We start from the raw sequence: 24,515 nt of genomic DNA, 5'->3' as shown, positions 1-24,515 counted from the left end.
AAGGTAGTTGATTAAGATGTCATGGTCAACCAAGTCGAACGCTGCTGTCAGATCGAGGAGTAACAACAGTGCCAACCCTCTTTGGTCCAGGTGTCTACGAAGGTCATCTGTGAGGGTGGTCAGAGCTGTTTCCAGGACAGAAACCAGACTGGAATGGTTCCAAGGCTGACGTTTCCTCAGAAAAACCTGGAGCTGCTCTGCAGCTGCTCTCTCAACTACCTTACCAAGAAAGATGGGACATTGGATGGTAATTGGATGAATCTAGTGGATCCAATGATGACTTTTTAAAGCGTGGCCTTGCCAATGCCTCCTTCAGTTCCTCAGGGAAGGTTACTGTACTTGGAAACAGATTAATAATGTTTCCCAAAGGGGCTTTTCACCAACCAGGATGGCCATGGGTCTAAGGCCATGGTGGCAAACCTTTGGCACTCCAGATGTTATGGACTACAATTCCCATCAGCCCCTTCCAGTATGGCCAATTGGCCATGCTGGCAGGGGCTGATGGGAATTGTAGTCCATAACATCTGGAGTGCCAAAGGTTCGCCACCACTGGTCTAAGGCATATGGTGGACTTCACAGCCCTCAGGATTCTGTCCACTTTGTCTGGGGGGGGGGAGAGGAAGGGAAGGAGTTTGTAAGCTGCTTTGAAACACCTCATGGTTGAGAAAAGTGGGATATAAATCCAAACTCCTCTTCTGCAATTAACCAAAAAAATTTTTTTAAAGGTTTGTGGGAAAAAGATGCCGCAAGACTCGATGATGAGTTCTGGTCATGCCTGCATTGTGTGTCCCACGCAGACCTGCTTCAGCTGGTGCTGGCTTCAGTTTACACGCAGATCTTTTAAGCAAGATTAAACTCCATAGGCATAACCAACATCCCAGCAAAAGACCCCGTAAACCGGGCAGTCTCAAAGAGAGCAAGAGGAAAAAGTATAGTCCGTGTATTAATTTAGGAGGCACGACCCTAGAAATGAAAACAGCTGTTTATCTGAAATTATCATCCCCAAATGATCTGCGCCACCTCTATTGGATGCAAGGATGAGGTTTGTCTCTGAGTGGCCACTTGGAGGATTGCTGCCTATGGGAGTGTCCGTTCAGGAAAGCAGCCAATGAGGTGGTTGAGCGGCTGGAGGGGCGGAGCCAACTCTGCCCTCTGATCGCACAAGCTGTTTAGGTTGCTCCGCATGATCAGCAAAGCAGGAGTAGATCCGCGTGGGGGTGGAGGAACCTAAGGTAAGTGGGGAGAAAGTTTTGCAATGTGGTGGAGGCTTGGAGTTGGTTACAAAAGGACGGCCAGAGGGAAGAGGAAAGCAGTTTTAAAATGGGGGGGGGGAGAGCTTGGGAAAAAGCAGATAATATATGGTGGTGCGTGGGGTTAGGAATTATTTTAGGAAGGGGGAGGGTAGTGAGAGATTTCCTCCCCTATCCAAAAAGTCTGGTGAAAAAAATAACTAAGGAAATTATTATTAGTTGACATGAGCGTGATAGAAGATTGTTGGCTTGTAAAGAATTTGGGGGGTTTGCCCTCATTGTATGACCGACAAAGGTGTCGTTCATCAGCCTGTCCAGTTACTAATAAAGGCAATAAGAGGGTTAAACAAAAGGAAGGTGAGGATGGGGCCGCTCCCTACTCTGCTGTGGCCTTCAGCTGAATGAAGTTGTATATTACAGCCTTCCTATGTGCACAGAGAAGTCAGAAATGGGGGAGAGGCCAAGCATGACATGTTTCAATGTTTGGGCTAATTGCTGAACACAGAGATGTTCTTTTGCTCCCATAAAAGTTACAAAGAATCCTCTGAAGATGCCAGCCACAGATGCAGGCGAAACGTCAGGAGAGAATGCTGCTAGAACACGGCCATACAGCCCGGAAACCACACAGCACCCAAGTGATTCCGGCCGTGAAAGCCTTCGACAATACATTACAAAGAATCATTCCTGCATTTTGTACCACCAACAGTGAAAATGTACTTCCTGGTCCCCCACCCCGCCTTTTTATTTGGCCTTTTGGCCCGGAAGCTGCTTTGTGCTGTTTACAGAAGGGAAATGCCTGCTATTGTCAGCATGAAAAGCGAAACTAACACTTTGTGTCTCTGCTTTGCCAGAAGACTACGTTAAATGGCGGCTCCAAATCCAGAAAAAACTCTTCAAGATGAAGCCACTTGCTCCATCTGCCTGGATTATTTTCAGGATCCGGTGATGATCATCGATTGTGGGCACAACTTCTGCCGAAAATGCATCGTACAATGCTGTGCAGAGTCGTCTTCTGCAGCACTTCCCTGCCCGCAATGCCGAAAACATTTTCTCTGGAAAAATCTTCATCCCAACAGGCATCTGTGGAGCATCGTAGAACTCGCCAAACAGTTCAGCAGGAGGCGGGCAAATGAAGATGGGAAGCAGAAGTTGTGCGAGAAACACCTGGAGCCCCTGAAACTCTTCTGCGAATATGACCAGACTCCCATGTGTGTGGTGTGTGACAAGTCCAGGGCACACAAGGCACACAGTGTGGTTCCTATAGAGGAGGCCGCTGAGGTTTACAAGGTAATGAAGCGATGTCTCAGTTTTTGGATTCCAGAAGGAGGATCAATCAAAAGGGAAACGTGATATATTTGGGGCAGAGATGTTACATCTTTGAATCTTGTTCCAATAGTCAAACTCTGGTATATTATTCAGCAATCTTTATCATGGATACACAGATCCTATAAATGGGTCCCTGTTCTGTGGAAATTCTCTTGTGACAGGGCACCTTGGACGAACTGGAAGCCTGCCTTAATTCACTGGCTCCTGCTAATGCTAAATGAAGGGGAAGGAGTAGGACAAGACTTACCAGTCCCATACTCTTTTTTCATGTTATATTTTCATAAATATAGTTTCTCAAATTTGTCAACTTTTAGGTAGGTTCAGATAATACAAAATACTGGAGTTCTATTCTTGGCATTCCTGAGGTATAATCTAGTCTGTAAAAAGTAGCATGTTGCCTCATGTACATGCACAATGTGGTGGTAGTGGAAGTAAAGCCTTCCCAAATGACAGAGGTAAAGCCTATAGCTTTAAGAAACAAATTCCCTTTGTAGCCATTGCTAGACAATTGCAGCAGTATTGTCACCCTTCAAACTATGGTTTCTGTCAGTACCTTCCTAGGACAAAAATATTAATTCTGTCCCCCCCCCACCCTTTCTTAGAGCAGCCAGAAATCTGAGGGCACTTTGGGAAAATAATGTTGTGGGGTGGAGGTGTTCACCGCCACCTGTAACCATGGTCTATATTCAGAGGTGGGATCCAGCAGGTTCTCACAGGTTCCCGAGAGTAGGTTACTAATTATTTGTGTGTGCCGAGAGGAGGTTACTAATTGGTGATTTTGCCACGTGATTTTTGCCTTAGTTACGCCCTCCTCTCAGCAGTAGCGTGCAGAACTTGAAGCAGTCTAGCAGGAGGTGCACCGGCATGCATTCCGCTTCTGTGCTCAAGGATCGATGCAGCACTCCAGCAACCTTGCTACAGCCCCAATTCAGAAGCGCCCTTCCTCCGGAATACCCAGCTCCTCACTCATCAAGTGCCCCACCCAGCCCCATTGGCGCTACGCCACAGTTTGAATCCCACCACCATGGGAACCTGTTACTAAAATTTTTGGATCCCACCACTATCTATATTGGTTGCTCCAGAAGCCTCTTAGGGGACAACATTCTTCCTTTGCTATGCCATTGCCACAATGTCTTAAACCGGGGGTCTGCAACATGAGGCTCTGGAGCCGCATGCGGCTCTTTCGTCCTTGTACTGCGACTCCGCATGGCTTGGGTCCTCTCAGCCTCCTTCGGAGAGTCGCCTTAAGGGTTAATGGGAAAGAGCCCCCGTTCTGAGGCACAGCCCGAGACGGCTATCCTACATCACTTCCAGCTTCCCTGTCTCAGCTGCCTGGTTGGCTGATTATGGGGTGGGGGCGGAGCACTGCTGGTGGATCCTCTTGAACAGGTGAGCGGTGAAGGGTGGGAAATGGGAGGGAGTTGCAGGAGCGCAGATTTTCAATGCAATCCTAACCTCAGTCCGCCCCCCTTGAATGGGGGGTCAGGGGTCGAGTCTGCTTTGGGTGGCCTCATTTCCCCCTCCCCCGGGTCCTTGGAGGGCGGGGCCACATGGGGGACCCCAGCAGCACCACCTTGGGTTGCAGCCCCCCCAGCAGCCCCACTGAGTTCAAGGGGCTTTCCTAGTGGATGGCAGTCTAGCTGAGTTCAGGTGAGAAAGACGATGTTAGGTTTTAAAGGAGTTCTTACCTGCAGCCCTGTAAGGTTGCACTTGTTGGGGCTGTTTGATGCAGAGGTGGGTGGGAATTGTTTGCTTCTGCATTGCCAAGGAGGTCATTTGAATCATGTACAAAACAACAGGCTTTTTACTCCCCCCCCTTTTTGCTTTGATGGGTAAAAATGGGCCCCAAAGAAGGGAACTTCTCCCTGCATGAGAATATATACAGTGTTATCTTCATTTTAGGTATCAAAAAGTATTTGCGGCTCCAAGAGTTTTCTTCTCTGTGGAAAACGGGTCCAAATGGCTCTTTGGGTGTTAAAGATTGCTGACCCCTGTCTTAAACTGTTTCAGGAGAATCCTGGAGTAACTCTTCTTCCATCTCCCTTCCAAATTCATATACCTTCCCTATTCTATTGTGCTATGGGATCAGATGCACAGGTGTTTCTTCTCCATTTCATGCTGTGGTAGATGGGACTATAAATATGAATTCTTTGTTTACAGTAGCTGGCCAAATAGGTGAGAAAGAAAATTGTTGGTTTCATTTCTTTAAGTGCCTTTATGTCTTTTTAGGATAAACTGCACCAGCATCTGCAAATGCTGAAAGAAGAGAAAGAAAATATGTTGTTACTTGCATTGCAGATAGAGAAGCCAATACAGGAGCTGCTGGTAAGTGGAAAAATAAAGTGTGAAGAGCGCAGTAGGGAGTTAACAAGCCAGGGACCAATAAGTATTTGTGGTGGATGTTTCATTTTCTCCTAACACACTACTTCTCCTTTCCCTTATCCAGTTCCCTTCTTTCTTTCCTGCTGACTAACCAACCCTTTGATCTGCCCCCTGCCTTTGTCTCCTTCCTTCCCTCCCCCAAGCAGCCTCTCTCTGTGAAACTCTATACAAGTTGCATGGTGCCAGGCAAGCTGGGCTCTGTAGCACGGTGGGTTCACTTGAAAAGACTTGAAGACAGCCTGTGATTTCCTCCTGTATCTCAATCCCCATATTATTTCCTCTTTCCCTCCTCTTGACAGCCCCATATCATCAACTTTCCTTCCTTCCTTTGGTCCTTCCTACCTGCCCTGTGAGGTAGGTTAGGATGAGGGTCCGAATGACACAACCCATTTCAAGCCCAGCACCCTGTTTAGATAAATAGACAAGATGACTTTCTGTCCCATGAATTTAGGGTCTGAGTGGAGGTTTCCTATGGTAGTAACACTGCAACTCTAGGCTATTACTAATACTGATTGTTAGATTCTCCTGCCTGTGACATGAAAGGAGACAGAACTGACTCTGATACTGAGGAGTAGCTGGATTCTCTCCACCCCTGGAAGTGTCAGATATGTTTGGATAATGCTGTAGCAGATCAACACAGATGGGGCAGGGATTAATAAAATTAGAACAAAGAAAACTTAACCTCTCTTCTCCCGCACCCTCCATTCCACTTCCCTGTGGCTTTTTGGAATGGCTTTTGGTAATACACCTGGCAGCAGGGTCACAAGCACTGGCCAGTAGGTGCCTGTTTTGTTAGAGCAGTAGTCATCTGCATGGTTTCAGTTCAGAGGAAACAGTTAGTCACAATAGGTTCAGTGAGACATTGGCATAATTTTTGTAAATTCCCTGAGAATGCCACCTGTGAATGCCATTCCCAGACAATGTCTCCGTGTTTTCACTGTGTCTTTACTCTGTTCTCATCTTTCCCTAACAGAAAGACACAGCAGCTGAGAGGCAGAAACTCCTGTCAGTGTTTCAACAACTGCAAGAGTTTCTTGAGAAACACAAGCAGCATTTGTTGTCCCAGCTGGATGAAGTGGAGGAACAAGTTGAGGCCAAACAGGATAAAGATGTGATGAAGCTTTCTGAGGAGATATCCCGTCTGGAGGCCCTAATCCAGGATCTTGAGCAGAAGTTCCAGGAGCTACCAAGTGGGCTCCTCCAGGTAAGATGATAATGTAGTTTTTGCATGCATTTTGTTTTGGTGTAACAAACATGTGCTGGTTTCCCCCTTGTTCTATCCATGCTCTGTACCTCTTCTCCCAAGTAGTGCATTGTTGTGGGAAATAATGCTTGTAGATAGAGCAGTTTGTTATTCTTGGAAAAAAGTAATAATTTTCCAACTATTCTGTTTACTTAGTGCAGTTTAATCCTGTCCTTCCTCCAGGAGGCTCTGGGCAGTGTACCATGGTTCCCTGTTCCTCTGTTTTATCCTGGCAACAGTGAAGTAGCTGAGAGAGAATGACTGGCCCAGGGTCGCCCCATAAGTTTCCTAGTAAGCAGGTATTTCAAAACAGGCTTCGCCAGCCCTAGTTGAACACTAATCACTGTACCACGCTGACTGTCTCTTGAGGTTGCACCTGATGTATGGAATATGAACTGCATCCACACATCACTGAATATTATTGCACTGAAGTCATAATTTGCAATTGAATTTCCCTAGACTACTTAGCCTGTGAATGGTTTGCTACTGCAAATTAGTGCAATATCCCAAAATGATAGATGCAGCCCTGGTTGTGCTAGCTATACCAGTAGAAATTAAACAATGATTTCATAACTTAAGTGGAACCTCTCTCATCTCGCTTGAGCAAATCCTCAGCCTATACAAACTGACATACCTTTGATAATCTGCCATTGTAAATTGTAGCATAATAGCTAATTGTTGAGGGTGGTGTGCAGAAGATGCTATTTGCTTCTTTAAAAAAAATTAAGGTACAAGAATGCTAGGGTGTTCCTACATGTAAATGCCAGGCCCAGTGTGGATTATTGGTTTGTGGTGAGCTAGAACAGGGGAGGCATATATAGTTAGGAATTAAACCCCATTACACAATCAAAGCTGGTTTGTAATTGCAAGGACTTTGTAGGATGGTTGTGAGGATAACATGGTGAAGGAGAAAACAATATTTTACAGCTTCCCGTGGGATTTCCACTTGGTAGCTCCTGGCACTTCTGCTCAAGCTAAAAATTACCTCCAGTGGGATTTCAGGCAGCATGGGAAATGAGGGAAAACCAACACAACCCCCCTCCGTCTGTCTGAAAAATTCCACAGGGAAGACTAACTGATGCCACAGTTTGTGGTTGTATAACTTGGCTGCTGATATAGAGGGCATTACTGGGAGCCAACTAAGGTCAGCTCATGCCCTGGAACAACCCCACTTTGTGGTTCCTGTGCCATGGTACCCTGTAGCTGAGGTAAGTCTCTACACTGGAATCTATGCCACTCTTTGACTTTCTCAGAAGCAACAGCATAGACTGTACTCTTTGAGACCAGGGGAAAAGGTGAGCTCCATTTTTTGTGCGGGTTATCCTTAAAGCTTAATCCTTATCTGCTGTTCTCTGGGGTGGGGCAGCGCATGGCAAGGGAGCACGCAGTGGGGAGATGAACCGGTTACTGGATTTTTAGAATCCCACCACTGTTCCTAACCAACAATGATAACCTGGTTAATGGGGTGGAAGTGGTAGGGTCCTTAGGTGGGAGTAACCATGTTCTCCTGGAGTTCATTATACAATAGAAAGGGGATGCCAAGTCTAGTCAGACACATGTTCTAGACCAGGGGTAGGGAACCTGTGGCTCGAGAGCCGCATACGGCTCTTCTGCCCTTGCACTGCGGCTCCACAAGCCAGCCCCATCCTTGCCCGCCCTGCAGGTAGCAGGGTGAGCGCACCAATTGCCCGCAGCCGGCTGGGCCGCGCCGCGGGCTTTCCCTCTCGCCCGCCTCGTTCGAGCGGGGCGGGCGCTTTCCTGGCAGCCGGCAAGGCTGAGCCGCTGGCTTCATCCTTGCCCGCCCTGCAGGCAGCAGGGCGGGTGCACCAATTGCCCGACTTCCCCTCTTGCCCGTCCCGTTGGAGCGGGGCGGGCGCTTTCCCGGCGGCCGACAAGGCCAAGCCACCAGCTTCATCCTTGCCTGCCCTACAGGCAGCAGGGTGGGCGCATCAATTGCTCCGGGATTTCTCATTGCGCCTGCTGGGATGGGGCGGTAGGCCGTAGCCACTGGCCCCATCCTTGCTCCGCCTCTGCAGGCAGCAGGGCTGATCTATCCATGCCCTTCTTGCATCGAGCTGGTAAAAAACCCAATATATACAGTATTATCTTTATTTTAAATGTCAAAAATTATTTGCGGCTCCAAGTGTTTTCTTTTCCCGTAGAAAACGGGTCCAAATGGCTCTTTGAGTGTTAAAGGTTCCCTACCCCTGTTCTAGACTTTAAGAAAGCTGATTTCAGTAAACTTAAGAAACTACTGGGTGTGATCCCATGGTTAAGAATACTAAAAGAGAAGGGAGTACAAGATGGATGGGAGTTTCTTGAAAATGAGCTCTTGAAGGCACAATTCCAAACAGTTCCAATAAGGAGAAAAAATGGAAGGTGTCTAAAGAAACCAGGATGGATGTTTAAAGAACTCTCGTGAGCTAATATATAAAAGGAACATGCAAAAGAAATGGAAAAAGGGGAAATTACCAATGAGGAATTTAAACAAATAGCCAAGACATGTAGGAAGAAAGTCGAAAAGCTAAAGCTCACAATGAGCTCAGACTTGCAAGAGATGTTAAAAACAATAAAAGGGGCTTTTTTTGGTTATGTCGGTAGCAAAAGGAAGAAAAAGGATATGATAGAGTCACTGCATGGAGAAGATGGTGAAATTTGAATAGGGGACAGAGAAAAGGCTGAACTACAAATTTCTTTGCCTCATTTTTTTCCGAAAAGAAAAACAGTGTTCAACTGGGGTGGGGGTGGGGGTGGGGAATGGATCAGAAGATACAATAGGAGATATTCAGCACAGAATAAAGAGCTAGTACAGGAATACCTGAATACTCTAAATGAATTCAAATTTCCAGGGCCTGATGAACTATATCCCAGGGTATTAAAAGTGCTGGCAGAAGTAATCTCAGAACCGCTTGCTATAATCTTTGAGAACTCCTGGAGAACAGCAGAAGTTTCAGTGGACTGGAGGAGAGCTAATGTTGTCCCCATCTTCAAAAAGAGGAAAAAAGATGACTCAAACAACTACTGCCCAGTCAGTCTGACAATACCAGGAACGATTCTAGAGCAGATAAAAGAGACAGTCTGTAAGCACTTGGATGGGAATAATGTGATCACTGAAAATCAACATGAGTTTAAGTCATGCCAGACTAATCTTATCTCTTTTTTCGGTAGAGTGACAAACTTGGTAGATGAAGGGAATGCTGTGGATGTAGCATACCTTGATTTTAGTAAGGCCTTTGACAAGGTGCCCCATGATATTCTTGTGAGTAAGCTGGATAGATGTGGACTAGACTATGCAACTGTTAGATGGATTTGTAATTGGTTGACTGATTGAACTCAAAGGGTGCTCATTAATGGCTCATTTTCATCATTAATGGCTCATTTTCATTTTCATCCTGGAGAGAAGTAAGTAGTGGAGTACCACAGGGTTCTGTCCTGAGCCCAGTTCTATTCAATATTTTTATCAATGATTTGGATAATGAAATAGAGGGCATGTTAATCAAATTTGCAGATGATACCAAATTGGAGGACAGGGGCAGAATTCAAAATGACCTGGACAGATTAGAGAGCTGGCCCAAATCTAACAAAATGAATTTCAACAGAGATAAATGTAAGATTCGACACTTAGGCAGAAAAACTGAAAAGCACAGATATAGGATGAGTGACACCTGTCTTGACAACACTACATATGAAAGGGATCTGGGAGTCTTAGTAGACCACAAACTGAACATGAGTCAGCAGTGCGATATAGCAGCCAAGAAAGCCAATGCAATTCTGGAATGCATCAATAAGAGTATAGTGTCAAGTTAGAGGGAAGTAATTGTACCACTTTACTCTGCATTGCTTTGACGTCACCGAGAGTACTGTGTTTAGTTCTGGGCACCACAATTTAAAAAGGATTTAAATGGAGGACTTAAAAAGAGGCCAGAGGACATCAGGAAGAGCTACCTGACCGAGGGGGAAAAGATATTTTGACCCAGCCTGACCAGGTCAGAAGAGGGTGGGGTATGGGAACTGATAAACTCTGGGAAGGGAGGGATGAAGTATCTTCTCTTTCTGCTGGATCACTGAAGGAAACAGACCTCTTGCTGTCCAGAGAGCAGCCATTTTTGAACCATGTGCTCATCCAGGGAGCTCACTCAGCCTGCCAGGTAATGAGAACCTTGAGATGTGCAACCTTCTAAGCTTTCATGGCCTACTCTACTTTCAACAACTGCAAGAGTATGTTTAAGGGGAGGGACAGAGGATTTGTGTTTATATCTCCTTTGTTTTGGAAACCCTTGCTCAATCTGGTGCAGTGCTAAAATATACTGGTAACCATTTTAATAAATACTTTTAAACCTTAGATGTGGAGAACAGTTTTCTGTACCACGAATGCCCCACCATCTTGGATGCACTATCTAAATTGGAGGGGGGAGGGAGGCTGGCAGCTGGTGATCAACTTTTCCTCTTGGGACCTACAATCTGCCCTGTGGAACCCAGGAGAGGGAAACGAAGGGAACCCTGGCTTTACCCAGTGGGCAGTTCCTCAAATGGTCAGGTAGTGGCAGTAGTTTACCCAGAGAGAAAGCTAACTCTTCCCAGGAAAAGTTGGCAACCCTTGGGAGAGGCTTGGGAGCAGAACAGGGCTTGCCAGGCAAAGCAAGCCTGTTCTGCCACAGATGCCATGTTGAAGAGGGAGCAAGCTTGTTTTCTACTGCCTTAAGGATACAGAGCAATGGATTCAGGATGCAGGAAAAGAGATTCCACCTAAATGTTAAGAAGAACTTTTGTGTGCTCCTGCATGGCAGGGGGTTGGACTTGATGACCCTTGTGATCTCTTCCAACTCTATAATTCTGCGATGCTATGGTGGCATGGGCACCAACCAGCATGTCCTTCTGCTGCTTCCTAATGGGCTTAAGCCACTGCACCCCTTTTTTGATTGCACAATTAAAACACTTTGTGGCCCTGTGTGTGTGTGTGTGTGGGGGGGGCGGTTATACGGGAAAACAAAAATACGGAAAGATGAACTTTTATCAGAATGGGGAAGGGGCAATCCCAATACCATATATAATGGGGGAGTACAGAGGTGTACCAGGGGTAAATGGTGCCCGGAGACAAATTGTCTCCGGGTGGGCCCCCTGGGGGTGGGGCTCTGCCCCCTTGCTGCCCTTGCACCTGGGGCCGGCCCTCCATGGGCTCTGCCCCCTCGCAGCTGGCAATCCCTTATGCCCTTCCCTCCAGGGAGGCCAGAAGCGACTGCGGTCCCCAGACTCGGAGAGCTGCTTTTATAAGGACTGAGGCTGGGGGGGGGGCTCAGGGAGGGGGGCCATGCCCCACCACTGAGGCATGGCCTCCCCAAGCCCCACTCCCGGCCTCAGTGCTTATAAAAGCAGCTCTCTGAGGCTAGTGACTTCAGTCTCTTCTGGCCTGCCCAGAGGGGAGGCTAGAATGGAGTGCTGGCTGCCAACTGGGAGCCCAGGTGGCAGGAGGGGGGCGGAGCCGGCCACCCTCGACCCTACCCATGTCCATGTTGATGACGACATGGGCAGGCTCGAGGGCTCTCAGAGATGATGGCATCAGTAAGTCCTGTTGCCTCGCCACCTTTGAGCGCCCTTGACCCTGCCCATGTGTCATCGACATGGGCAGGGTCGAGAGTGCCCACCTCCGCCCCCCACTGCCGTCTTCCTGGTCACATGGGGGGGCGATTTTGTGCCCCTTATGTGACCAGAAGAGTGGCACCCAGGGACAAGGGGTACCCCTTGTTTCTAGGCAAATACGCCACTGGGGGAGTGCCATAGCATAATGTCTGAGGAGCTGTGACTCAATGGTGGAGCATTTGCTTTGCATTCAGGAGGTCCCAGATTGAATCTTGACATCTGCAGTTAAAATACTCAGATAATGAGTGACGTGAAAGATCTTAATCTGAAACCTTAAACAGCTGCTGCCAGTCAGAGTGGACAACTCTGCCCTTGCTAGAATAAATGGTCTGCCTCTGTGTAAGGCAGCTACATGTATTAGACTGAAGAGCCTACGTTTACTCCTTCTCTTCTTTCTTTTCTGCCAGGACATTGGAAGTACCATGAACAGGTATGAGGCTATTCTTCCTACCACCCTTTGACCATTTTAGGACTTGGCAATAAATTTGCATTTGTGTGTGACTTTTTTGAGTGGCCACAAGTTATTTCCTAAGGGTAAGACCTGTACAGTCGTTAGAATGCAGTGCTTCATTATATCAAGCAGAGGTTCTCAGAAATGTTTCCCATTCAACCAGTTTTTATGTTTGCATCAAAAGAGGGTGTTGGCGAAGTTTAATCAGACTGGATTAGCCCCATAACTTTTCCAGAGACAATCCTGTAAGCAAGATTCCATCATTATTAATATTTTTTCATGTCCAGGTCTGTACTCTGCATTTAGGTGGATTCCACACAGCATATTTATAATGAGTTGCAATTGTTATAAATGAATATGTTTTGCATTTAACAAGTTCATTTATATTGATTGCAACTCGTTATAAATATGCTGTGTGGAATGAGCCTTAGTCTTACATGTTGCCATATTGCAACTTTCCAAAAAGGAGAACTACGTGGAGTGAAGGAGGGAAGTCTTCACTGATGATATGGACTTAGAACAGTTCTGCAGGGCCTGCAAGACGGAGTTGTTCTGCCGGGCTTTTGGGGAGGTCAGCTGTTGAGGGTGCCATCCCCTGCATTCCATATGCTATTCTTGTAGCACACACTTACTGTGTCTGACTGCCCTGGTGAGTTTTACTGCTGATGTTGTCATCTGATTTTTAGAGTTCAGGTTGGAGGAGTTGTTACCTGATGTTTTAACTGGAATTTTATTGCAATTATGTTTTTACTGACTTGTACACCACCTAGAGTCCTTTGGGGATGGGGTGGTATATTAAATTTGAATAATAAATAAATATGCATACAACATTGGTATCATATGCAGACCAAGTTTTCTCCATATTTGAGTGTTTTGGTTGTGCTGCGGATACTTCCTATTTCTATGATTGACAGTGGGTACCATCCAATTCAATTAATCCCTCAGGGATAGCTTATGATTGATCCTCTGGAATCAGGGTTTTTTTGTATAGCTAGAGGGATCCGGGCTTTCCCTACTGTGTGTCGACACCCTTTCCCCACAGTGTTGCATTGCTTGAAGTCCTAGTTTCACTTCTACATTTGTTCAACAAAAGTAGCTTCAAGTTTTAGTCTATAGTAGCAGAACAAAAGTCCAGTAGTTCGCCATTCTTTCCTTCAGGGTATAAGCTTTGAGTCATGAAAAACAAATGTTGGCCATTGAGGTGCTCCGTTTTTTTTAAGGAATTCAAATGTGTGGACAAAATGTTTCCTACCATTTTTAAAACTCTAGATGTATGAAGGACAAATTCCAGCCTCCTATTATACCTGATTGCTCAAAACTCAGGAGGATACTCCAAATATTCTCTGAGGAAAGTGCATCATTGCAGCAGGAAGTGAATAAATTCAAAGGTAACAAATGCATTTCTGAACTTATCTGCTCAGCTTCAAAGATGGCTTCTGATTTTTTTAAGGCTATGCTGAGATGGCAACGCATGCTTCAGTCGTATATAACCTTTGTGACACAGTCTTCCACTAAAATATGGTAGCATAATATCTAGTATTAGATAGTGTGGAGATCTGTTTGTCCCTTAAAATATTTTGGGAGATGTGTGCTGCAAAGCTTTTAAACTGATAAATATGCTGGCAAACAGCATTTGGAGTGTGAGACTAGCACTTAGTATTCATTCTAATCTCTGTTCCATGATGAGATATCTTTGAGCTAAAATGTAGCTTACTTACAAACTATGTTTAGAAAATTTTTCACCAAAAAAACATTTTATCCAAGCATCGGATTTAAATTAAACATTACTGTATATACTTGTGTATAAGTCGACCCGCATATAAGTCGAGGCACCTAATTTTACCACAAAAAAAGTGAGAAAACTTATTGACTCGTGTATAAGTCGAGGGTGGGAAATGCAGCAGCTACTGGTAAATTTCAAAAATAAAAATAGATACCAATTACATTAATTGAGGCATCAGGTTAAATATTTTTGAATATTTGTTTCAAAGAAAAACAGTGAACTAGCTCTGTAAAGTGAAAAAGAGGGTCAACAGGAACAATATGGTCTCAACAATAACTGTTTATGTTAGCAGTACCAACATTTCAGAGTATCTTTAGGAGACGCTCCTGATGATACCACCCAGGTTTGGTGAAGTTTGGTTCAGGGGGTCCAAAATTATGGACCCTCAAAAGAGTAGCCCCATCTACTATTAGCTTCCATTGGAAACAATGGGGGATGGGGCACCCCCTTTGGGGGTCCATAACTTTGGACCCCCTGAACCAAACATCACCAAACCTGGCTGGTATCAGCAAGAGATTATCCTGATGATACCACCCAAGTTTAGTGAAGTTTGGTTTAAGGGGTCCAAAATTATGGACCCTCAAAATGTAGCCCCATCTACTATTAGCTCCCATTGGAAACAATGGGGGATGGGGCACCCCCTTTGGGGGTCCATAACTTTGGATCCCCTGAACCAAACTTTACCAAACTTGGCTGGTATAATCAGAAGTGTCACCTGATGATATCCTAAATTGTGGTGCTGCTAGCCTAAAAACTGCGCCTCCCGCCAGCCGACAAAGTAAAAACCCTAAAATGTTTTTTTTAATCCTCACTCGCGTATAAGTCGAGGGGAACTTTTTCAGCACCAAAAATGTGTTGAAAAAGTCGACTTATATGCTAGTATATACGGTATTTCATTTTTTAAAAAACCTATCTAACTGTTACCAATGTGATAACTCTAAGATATTGTGAAAGTATGCATAACATCTACAATTATATACTATATGAATTATATGTGACCTGCTTTTATTTGCCCTGAATTTTATCTCATTTTATTTATTTATCCTGTTTTATGGCTATTACACTAATTTTAATTTTGCCTGTTTCTTTACTCCATCATTGCTATAAGATATTGTTTACCTGTGCTTGTTTTTGTTTGTTTTTATGACTTAAGGTTTGTTTACTTTACTACTTGATTTCTTAAATTGCCATACATCTGTTGTAAAAATAAATACAAATACACATGTACAACATATAATGTACTAACAATTTTTTCTCCTTTTTCTCCATTAGAGAAACTGTCCGAATCAAAGTCGATACAAGGTATGTTTCTGCAGTATTTGAATGTTAATATCACAGTTAAAGCAGCATACTGTCCTTTAAAGTAGTGTTTGAAACGAAGAAGAGTTGGTTTTTATACTCCAATTTTCTCAGTCTTTAAGGAGTCTCAAAGCGGCTCACAACGGACTTCCCCTCCCCTCCCCACAACAGACACCTTGTGAGATAGGTGGGGCTGAGAGAGTTCTGAGAGAGCTGTAACTGGCCCAGGGTTAACCTGGGAACCAAATCTGGTTCTCCACATTAGAATCCATGACTCTTAACCACTACAACACACTGGCCATCATACAAATATGGTGTTAATTTTCTCTGTAATATTTTTTTTCTCCCCCTCTCCAGCCTTCTAACTGAAGTTTTGGTTTGTTTGCTATTTTCATGGTCTGCTGCAACCCTAGGACTACCTTATGGGTATTTGAGGCTGCTAAATGGCATTATATGTTATGCCCTAGGCTTGTTTATTATTGGCCATTGTTGTTGGGTTTTGTTATTCTATTGTATGGTTTTTTACTCCAAGCTGCTCCCAACAGTTACTGTAGCCACTGTATGTACAAGTTCTAAATAAATAAGCAGGAGTACACAGGGCACAGCAGCTACATTTGAATATGTAATATGTTTTTATTAATCACAACATCATACTTAACATTTCAATCTTTCCTGTATTCATTATGGGTACATATGAGTTCTGTGGTTCTTTTTGCTCTCCTGTACATGCGGGGAATCTGAGGAAACTGTACTGTGGAAGTCTACAACCAGTGGGGTGTGGCTGTTAGGGTGTCAGGTTAGGGCTGAGGAGAGCTGGACTGATACAGAGCCAAACATAGGGAGAAGCTAAGTAAATTATAGTTTTGGGGCTCACCATACAAGGGGTCTTTAAATAAGAAATTGTTGTGCCTTTGTTTTTGAATATATGCAAAAATAAAGATTTCATGTTTATATTATCATTGTTCTTCCCGTAAGAATTTAAATACAAGTGATATTCTTATTGTGGCAGCCTCTTAAAGTGACACGGCCAAAGGCCCCATCATGGCTTCTTACAGACCAGGGTGATTTTCCATAGTAATCTGAGTGCTGATGCACACACAGTTTTGTGTGAAATTGCCTTTATGATGCAGATTCCAGACAGTCTAGGGCAGGGGTGTCAAACTCGTGGTCCTCCAGATGTTCATGAACTACAATTCCCATCAGTCCCTCCCAACATGGGCATTGGCTATACTGGCAAGGGCTGATGGGAATTGTAGTTCATGAACATCTGGAGGACTGCGAGTTTGACACCTGTGGTCTAGGGATAATCTATTTTCTCTTAATTTGTAGCAGTGGTTTTCCTGTCATACCAGATGTTAATTGAAGCCCCCCTCACTATGTTCTCACATGATTCTCAGGATCCTCCCTGTTTTGTTTTTGATTTTTTTTCTTAAGGAACATGGATGATGCAGTACTACATAGAAGTCATGCAGTACCTTTTAAAAAAAAATTTTAATCCATGTATTTGCAAACACCTATGACAAGCCCCTTCCCTAAAGGCAGGCTAAAATGTGGGTGTTTTTCTTAAAAGGACATGAGTTAGGAATAATGCAGTACTTTCAAGAAACTTTTTTTTTAAAAAAACTCCTTGAATATTTGCACAACCTCATAGTATTCTCTTGGCTCTGTCTAAGAGGAAGGTTATTCTTTTCTTTAACACTAATTGTTGCCAGGGCTGTCCCTTGTAGTCATTGACGAATGAAAGCAATAACTAACTATACCTTTTTCCACAAAAAGAAGACAGTGTGGCCGTGCGTTTTTCTGCGGAAGCTGAATGTGCCTGCCTCCACATGTCAGAGAGGTCCGGTTTCTCTTTAAGGCCAGAGAATTGTATTTAAATGCCAGCTTTGACAAAACCATTATCATTTGGAATGTTAAACATAGCACTATGATAAAAGAGCATTTATAATGCTCCAGGTGGTTATCAGCGCCATTATTGTGTTCTTACAGTTGCGGCTTCCATTTTGTTTCCAGTTCCTGCCGTGAAAAGCAAAATGGCGGGCGCAACTGTAAGAAAATGAAAGTGGTGCTCATAGCTGTCCATATAAGGAACATATAACATAACAGAGATCTATATAGAAAAAATTCTGCAATGAGAAATTAAAAGCTAAATAAAGTGTTTCAGAGGTTACATTAAGAACGCCTTGCAATTACAATACAGAGGAGCTTGGCAGTCAACTCTAAGACTTCTCTTGGGCCAATGTCCAGAAGGAAGCGGGTTTTCTGTTGGTCTGTGAGAATGTTGCTGACAATCAGCAAAAGTACCAGGAACTTACCCCTAGCTGCATTATATAAAGGACAGTGGTGTAGGATATGAGGAGCTGACTCTTCACAATTCATGTTACAAATGCAAAACCTTTCATAGTGTTTCATATTCACCTCCCTACCAGATCTCAGGGAAGATGGCATGATGTTACATGTCACCTAGGAGATTGCATGTCAGAGTTTGGGTTCAGGAAGTAAATATAAAAAATGGCTATATTTGTTTTCCACAAAGAAATGCCAAGATACAAAGGAGAGCAGAATCTACTAGCCTGATCTATCAGACTCTGATACTCTACATCAGCGAGCACGTCCCAGGGGTACCGCAAGATAAGTACCAGTCTCCTATCCCCACCCTTCCGTCGGGGCCACAGCCGCTGGCCCTGAGGGCACCTGAATGCCGGTGGCAGTGCCACCTGTGTCGCCCGGGAGTACACGCTGCCCTGGCTGCCCCCCCCCCCCACATCCTGCCAGTCCCCCTCTGGAATGGTGAGGGTTCTGGGCTCGCCTCTGCTCCTGGACACTGGCAAGCCCCTTCCCCCACCCCCAAGGAACACCCTGGCGGGGCCAGGCCGAGGGGCACTCAGCGGGCCCATGGCAGGCTCTTGACCCTGTCAGGCTGCCTGAGACTGCTGCCACCCTCCTCTGCTGGCTGAAAAAGCAGCCAGGCCAGGAGCCTGCTGCAGGCCCACCCATCGGCCTGACCCTGCCAGGCCCGGCTCTGCCAGGCTGCCTAGGACCGCCGCTGCCCTCCTCCACCGGCTGAGATAATTAGGGGGCGGGGCGCCCTGAGCAGGTGTTGCCCTGGGCACCATTTTCTCCTGGTACACCTGTACCCCAAACTCCAGTCAGGCCATCCATAGGCAGAGCAAAGCCTCTCTGCCTCCCCATTCCACCCCAGTCATCTAAATTCTACCCTCCCCCACCCATACCCACATCTTTCAACCCTTCCCCACCCCAAAAACTCACCTTCAACCCGTTTCCCACTCCTACCCAAATCTTTCAACCCTCCCTCACCCTAATACTCGCCTGCCAACCTCCCCTCCCCTCATCTCAACCCTTACCTGTTTTTACTCCCCCACCAGAACCCTCATTTTTCTGCCCTCCCCCACCTCAAGCCTTCCTGTTCCACCGTCTCCCAATATGCTGCCCCAAGCCTTCTCTTTCAACCTTCCTGCCATCCCCAGTCACTCTTCCCCACCCTCCTCCTATCCTCACCTTCCCACAGAGGTGTAGCTAGAGAAAATGGAGCCTGGGGCAAAATCTGAGTTTTCTGCCTGCCCGCGCCCCCTCCCTCCCACAACTAAAGAATGATTTTTTTTGCACCAGGTCATCTCTAAAGTCACCATCACATTATAGGACATGCCCCAACTCACAAATCAGAACACACCCAGAGGTTCCTAGTTTAAACAACATTGAAAGTGGTGCTATTTCGGGGGGGGGGGGGATCCACCCCAAAACCTCCGTTCTTTAGTTTAAACAACATTGAAAATGATGCTGTTTCCAGGTGTGGTGGGGGATCCACCCTGAAACAGCATCACTATTAATGTTGTTTAGACTAGAGAGCCCAAATTCTACTTTTAAATCCACCTTAAAGGGAGAATCTGGGCTTCCTAGTTTAAACAACATTGAAAATGATGCTGTTACATGGTGGATTCCCCCCACTTCCCAACAGCATCACTTTCAATGTTGTTTAGACTAAGGAGCCCAGGTTCTCCTTTTAAATCCACCTTAAAGGGAGAATCTACCCCGAAACAGCATTACTTTCAATGTTGTTTAGACTAAAGAGCCCAGATTCTCCTTTTAAATCCATGTTAAAGGGAGAATCTGGGCTCCCTAGTTTAAACAACATTGAAAATGATGCTTTTTTAGGGTAGATTCACCCCCACCCCCCAAACAGCATCACTTTCAATGTTGTTTAAACTAGGGAGCCCAGATTCTCCCTTTAAATCCATACCAAAGCAGGTGGATTTAAAGAGAGAATCTGGGGGAAAATTGGGGGTGCCTGTCAGGGGAGCATTGTTTAATCTAGCAGTATCAAATTTCAGGGTATCTTCAGGATAGCCTCCTGATGATACCACCCAAGTTTAGTGAAGTTTAGTTCAGGGGGTCCAAAGGGTAGCCTCATCTACTATTAGTTCCCATTGGAAACAATGGGGGATGGGGCACCCGCTTTGGGGGTCCATAACTTTGGACCCTCTGAATGAAACTTCACCAAAACTGGATGGTATCATCAGAAGTGTCTCCTAAGGATAGCCTGAAAACATGGGAAATTCGTGATGTGGAAGCATCCTTTGTTATAATCTGGTCCTACCTGCCTAGAAACCTCCCTCAGCTACATAATATCCTTGGACTAATCACATTCAGCTTAACCTATATAATGGATTGGTTGTCCCAGAGGACAACTAATGTACGTTGCTCTGAACTCCTTGGAGAAAAATTACAATAATAATATTGAAAAGTCACATGATGAGCCTGAAGCTGCAGAATTTATGGCTGTGCTCACTTGCCCTAGGCCTATACTAACAAAAAAGGGGAAGAGGAAGGAAAAGGGGCTACAGTAATTAATCCAAAATAATACAAGAAGTTGAAACCAGGCATAATGAATGGGATCTATTTAAATGCAAAATCCTTCAAGAATTTTAACAACTTATAGAATATTCATGTTCAGTATTAGAGCAATTACTATAATGCAAAGGACTTTTCAGTTTTCAGTATTATTGTACAATAGGACTTAAGATCAAATTTTGATGAGTATTGATGTATGCATAAAGTATAGCTTGCTCTATATAGCTGTACCCGGCCACGCATTGCCGTGCAGTTTGGTGAAATGAGAAAGGAAGGGAAGAGGAACTGCATCTTTCCAATATGTTTAATTTTGCAATGCTTGCGGATACACAGTACTTTGTTTTTCCTCTCCAATGTAGGGCGCGATGTAGAGATTGTCCGCTTCTTGATGTAATTCTGGAGCAATAATAACATATAATTGTCCATGTGATAAGCGGTCTGTGTGTAGATCTATGCCACACCACTGCAAAGATTGGCCCTGAGCTTTGTTGATAGTGATGGCAAATGCCAAGCGAATTGGGAATTGTAATCTCTTAAACTGAAATGGAATATCTGTTGGAATTATAGGAATATGAGGAATGAGGACATCTTCACCTTTGAAAGGGCCTGTCAAGATAGTCGCTTCAGTGACATTGGCCATTAACTGTTTCACGGCAAGGCGCATCCCGTTACAGAATTTTGGCTGGTTGATACTTCGCAACATGATAATTGGGGCGCCGATTTTCAATTGTAGCACATGTGATTGCATCCCTGGCAGATCAAGTGAGTTCAGGAATTCAGTTGGATACTTAACTGCTTCATCTGGTTCCACAACAGTGTCGACGGACTTGTATGTGACAGCGTTGGTTTGAATGTTAGACTGAATAAGACAGTTCAGTTCGTGGATGTCTTTGTTTTTTGGCGCAAGAATGGCTCATTCTGTGGGGTGGAGTAGATTATTCATTCTGAGGTAATATTCTGAGGTAATATTTCATTCAGGGAGAGGCCAGGAGGTGAGGGCAGAGGCTTCATGTGTAAGCATGATTGTTTTCTAGATAATTTTCTAGATAATAGGTTGAGAGTGGTTTTGTATTTCATTTCTGCCTGACCATTACCTCTAGACTAGAGAAACGCTGGGCGCCTGGGGCGCCTCAGCTTCTGTCGTGCATGTTGTCGGCCATGGGTGGGGGTTGCAGTGTAGAAGTGAGCGAGTCAGTGAGAACCAGGTCCTGCCGGCAGCCCCAGCGTCCACCAGATGGCGCTGTTTTGGGAAAGGACGGTTTACCTGGCACAGGTGAGATATGTGAGGTATGTGAGAAGGAGAAAACACGCTCGGATGAGAGAGCAACATTGTCTGAAAATTTCACAGCATTTGGTCCAGTAGTTTCGGAAAGCAATGATTAGAAACTTTGCTTTTTATTTATATAGATTAAAATTATTGTAGGATTTTACATTTAAGTTGCTCCTATTCATTACATTATAGCCTGGTTACAGCTTCAATGTATTTGTATTCAGTTGCTTACCAAGACCAGAGGCTGACTGATTCTGTTGTTGTGTTTGATGTTTTTTTAATGACCCCCATTATGCCTGGGGAGAAAAGGTTAGAGCCACTATGAATGGCGCACATCCATGTGGTGAGGCACTCTGCATTTCTACACAGCAATGTTGTGGATTCACTGTGATCCAGATAACCCATGCCAAAGTGGGACCTGTAACCCACACTAACAACCTGTTCTCCAGCTTCATTTTATTATCCCAGAAATTGTGGCTCATTCAGGATAGATTGATTTGGGAACAGACTGCATACAAATATCAGCTAAGCCAAAGGTTACCTACAAATATCTTTTGTGAGAAAGTTTTGTGGGAAAGTCTTGTACTAACTGCTGCTCCCCTCCATACCATATCAGTTTTTGTCAGTGGTGTACCATCCACAGGGATTGGGGGGGGGGGTTTCTAATGACCCCAGCCCCCCCCCCCCCGCGCTGACTCAGCTCGAAAGAGCTGGGTTGGTGCAAGGGAGGCGCCTAAAGACAGAGCCAGCCTGCTGCCGTGGCACGCATCCAAGCCGCCTCCTTCCCTCCCCAGGCCGTCGGGGACAGGGGTGGCTTGGATGGCTACTGCAGCAGCAGACCGGCTCCTGGCCTGCCCGCTGCGGTGCCCTGCACTCGCATTCCTGCCCCTCTGCCTTGGGGGGGGGCAGCTTGGATGGGGGCCGCGGCAGCAGGCTGGCCCAGGAGTGGTGCCCGGAGCAGGTGTTGTCCCTGGGCGTCAATTCCCCCTATAACAGCTCTGGTTTTTGTCTTTAGTTTCTCTCCCGTTGTCTGTGCATGCACAGACATTAGAGCATACTTAGATGGTATAAACTGAGTTATTTCATCAGGATGGTGGATGAGGACAACAATAGTTGTATCCATCACAGTTGGCCTCCCTTTCTCCCCCATCCCGCGTTGGATTTATATTGTTACTTATGACCTCTAAGTTGTAAACTGGTTTTTAAACTGTAGATGTATATCTTGTTGTGATTTTGTATTGAATAGTGTGAACCATCCTGAGTCTGTCTTGATGGGAAAGGGTGGCCTTAAAATCTAATAAATAATATAGTAACTCCCTAGTTTCTGGTAACCTTTTCTGAAAACCTGGGAATTATCCCAGGGTTGCACGTACATATGCCCTAGTCCTGGGTACCAATTTTGAAGTTTTTTCAACTATATTAATTATGACTGTCTGGAAAAGCTTAAGTCTTGACTCTGTGCCTCATTGTTGCATTTGCTTCTTTGCAGAGTATGTGGTGCTGGACCGAGGGACCGCTCATCCTCGATTTCTTGTGACTGATGATCGGAGAAGTGTAACATTGGGATCTTGCCCGCAGAAGGTGATGAACTACCCCAAGAGGTTTGACCCTGCCCCCTGTGTGCTTGGTTCTCGTGGATTCTCATCAGGAAAACATCACTGGACAGTGGATGTGGGGGATGGAACTTTCTGGGCTGTGGGTGTGGCCCAAGAGTCCGTGCAAAGAAAAGGACAGTTCAGTTTTATACCAGAGGAGGGGATTTGGGCTGTGAGCTTCAGCAATGGTCAGCACAAAGCTCTGACTTCACCTCCTGATCTTATAGATCTAAACAGCCCCCTTAAAAAGATCCAGGTTTGTCTGGACTACGAAAGGCAAACTGTTGCTTTTTACAACGTTGAACTGCAACGTAAGTTCTGTTGCTTCCAATCAGCAAACTTTGAGGGAAAAACACTCTTTCCATTCTTCCAGGTTGGGGACATGAAAACAACCCTTTTTCTATGTTAAATGCAAATATCTCTTTCAAATATCTTTGTTTAAAGCTAACTGCCAATCCCTCCAAAAGTAATAACAACAAAATATATACCTAGTCGATTTTCCATATGAAGTTTGACTTTTGCTAATATAGTTACCATGTTTGATTTGTTTTTCCAGTTTCTTTCCTTTCCAGGTTTCTGTGCATTCCACATAAAATTGGAGATAAAGAAATTGCTTCTTGTAGATAAAATGTGTGAAAAATAGATGGGAATTTTTTTCACTGATATATCATCTGTGGAGGCCTAAGCTAGCTGAAATCCCTCTACCTATTTCTCTAGACCAAAACTTAGTTTTGTCTCTTCAAGCTCAGCCAGTAGGTCATTGTTTATCAAATGTATGCATCATTTGAAACAACTAGGCAGTCCAGCTTTTAACAGGAGTCCTGAGTGTACATTCTAAACCTGTATACAGGTGTCAGAATCATTCAATGCACAACACCTTTGGTTTTGAATAATTCCACATATTATTAGCATAACATGGAATAAATTAGGTCCCTGTTTCCAAGTATTTCACTGTGCAAAACTGTAGTTACAGTGGACATACATGTGGTACCCTCATCTGGTGAGAGACAGGTATTTTGCATGTGGCTATTGTATGTATAAACACACAATGTATTGTAGGGCACAGCAAGGAGTCATTATCTTACACTGGAGAGAAAAACAATATTTGAAAGATTTACGCAAGAGTGGCATCTGTCCATTTTAAAATAGCAAATGCGTGAGAGATCCCCACTGCTTTTGCTATTGGAGATCTATTTTATGTTTCTGTATTCTAAAAATATTTTAAAACTATTAATTGATGCAGTAAATATTGATGCAGATTTCAATATATGTTTTTATTTTAAAACATGTTTTTAATGTAATGTCTGGCTGAAAAATTAACAAATGAAAAGCAAACAATGAAACCAGCTTGACTTTCTGAATGCTTCACTATATTTGTATGTGATTTCCAGAATAGTGTAATAAATGTTG

At 44.7% G+C, this 24,515-nt stretch overlaps 1 protein-coding gene across 1 annotated transcript; it reads left to right on the top strand.

The window, feature by feature from the left end:
* The first annotated feature begins 1,101 nt into the window (after positions 1-1,101).
* LOC125430172 (zinc finger protein RFP-like) lies at positions 1,102-24,515 on the top strand. The gene is made up of 8 exons (XM_048491972.1): positions 1,102-1,232; positions 2,102-2,537; positions 4,806-4,901; positions 5,932-6,162; positions 12,246-12,268; positions 13,559-13,677; positions 15,345-15,374; positions 23,000-24,515. Exons 2-8 carry the CDS (start codon positions 2,115-2,117, stop codon positions 23,512-23,514), a joined length of 1,437 nt encoding a protein of 478 aa, XP_048347929.1. The 5' UTR covers positions 1,102-1,232; positions 2,102-2,114; the 3' UTR covers positions 23,515-24,515.

The sequence above is a fragment of the Sphaerodactylus townsendi genome, linkage group LG03, assembly GCF_021028975.2.
Source record: "Sphaerodactylus townsendi isolate TG3544 linkage group LG03, MPM_Stown_v2.3, whole genome shotgun sequence".
Taxonomy (NCBI): domain Eukaryota; kingdom Metazoa; phylum Chordata; class Lepidosauria; order Squamata; family Sphaerodactylidae; genus Sphaerodactylus; species Sphaerodactylus townsendi.
This window is presented reverse-complemented; position numbering and strand designations above follow the sequence as displayed.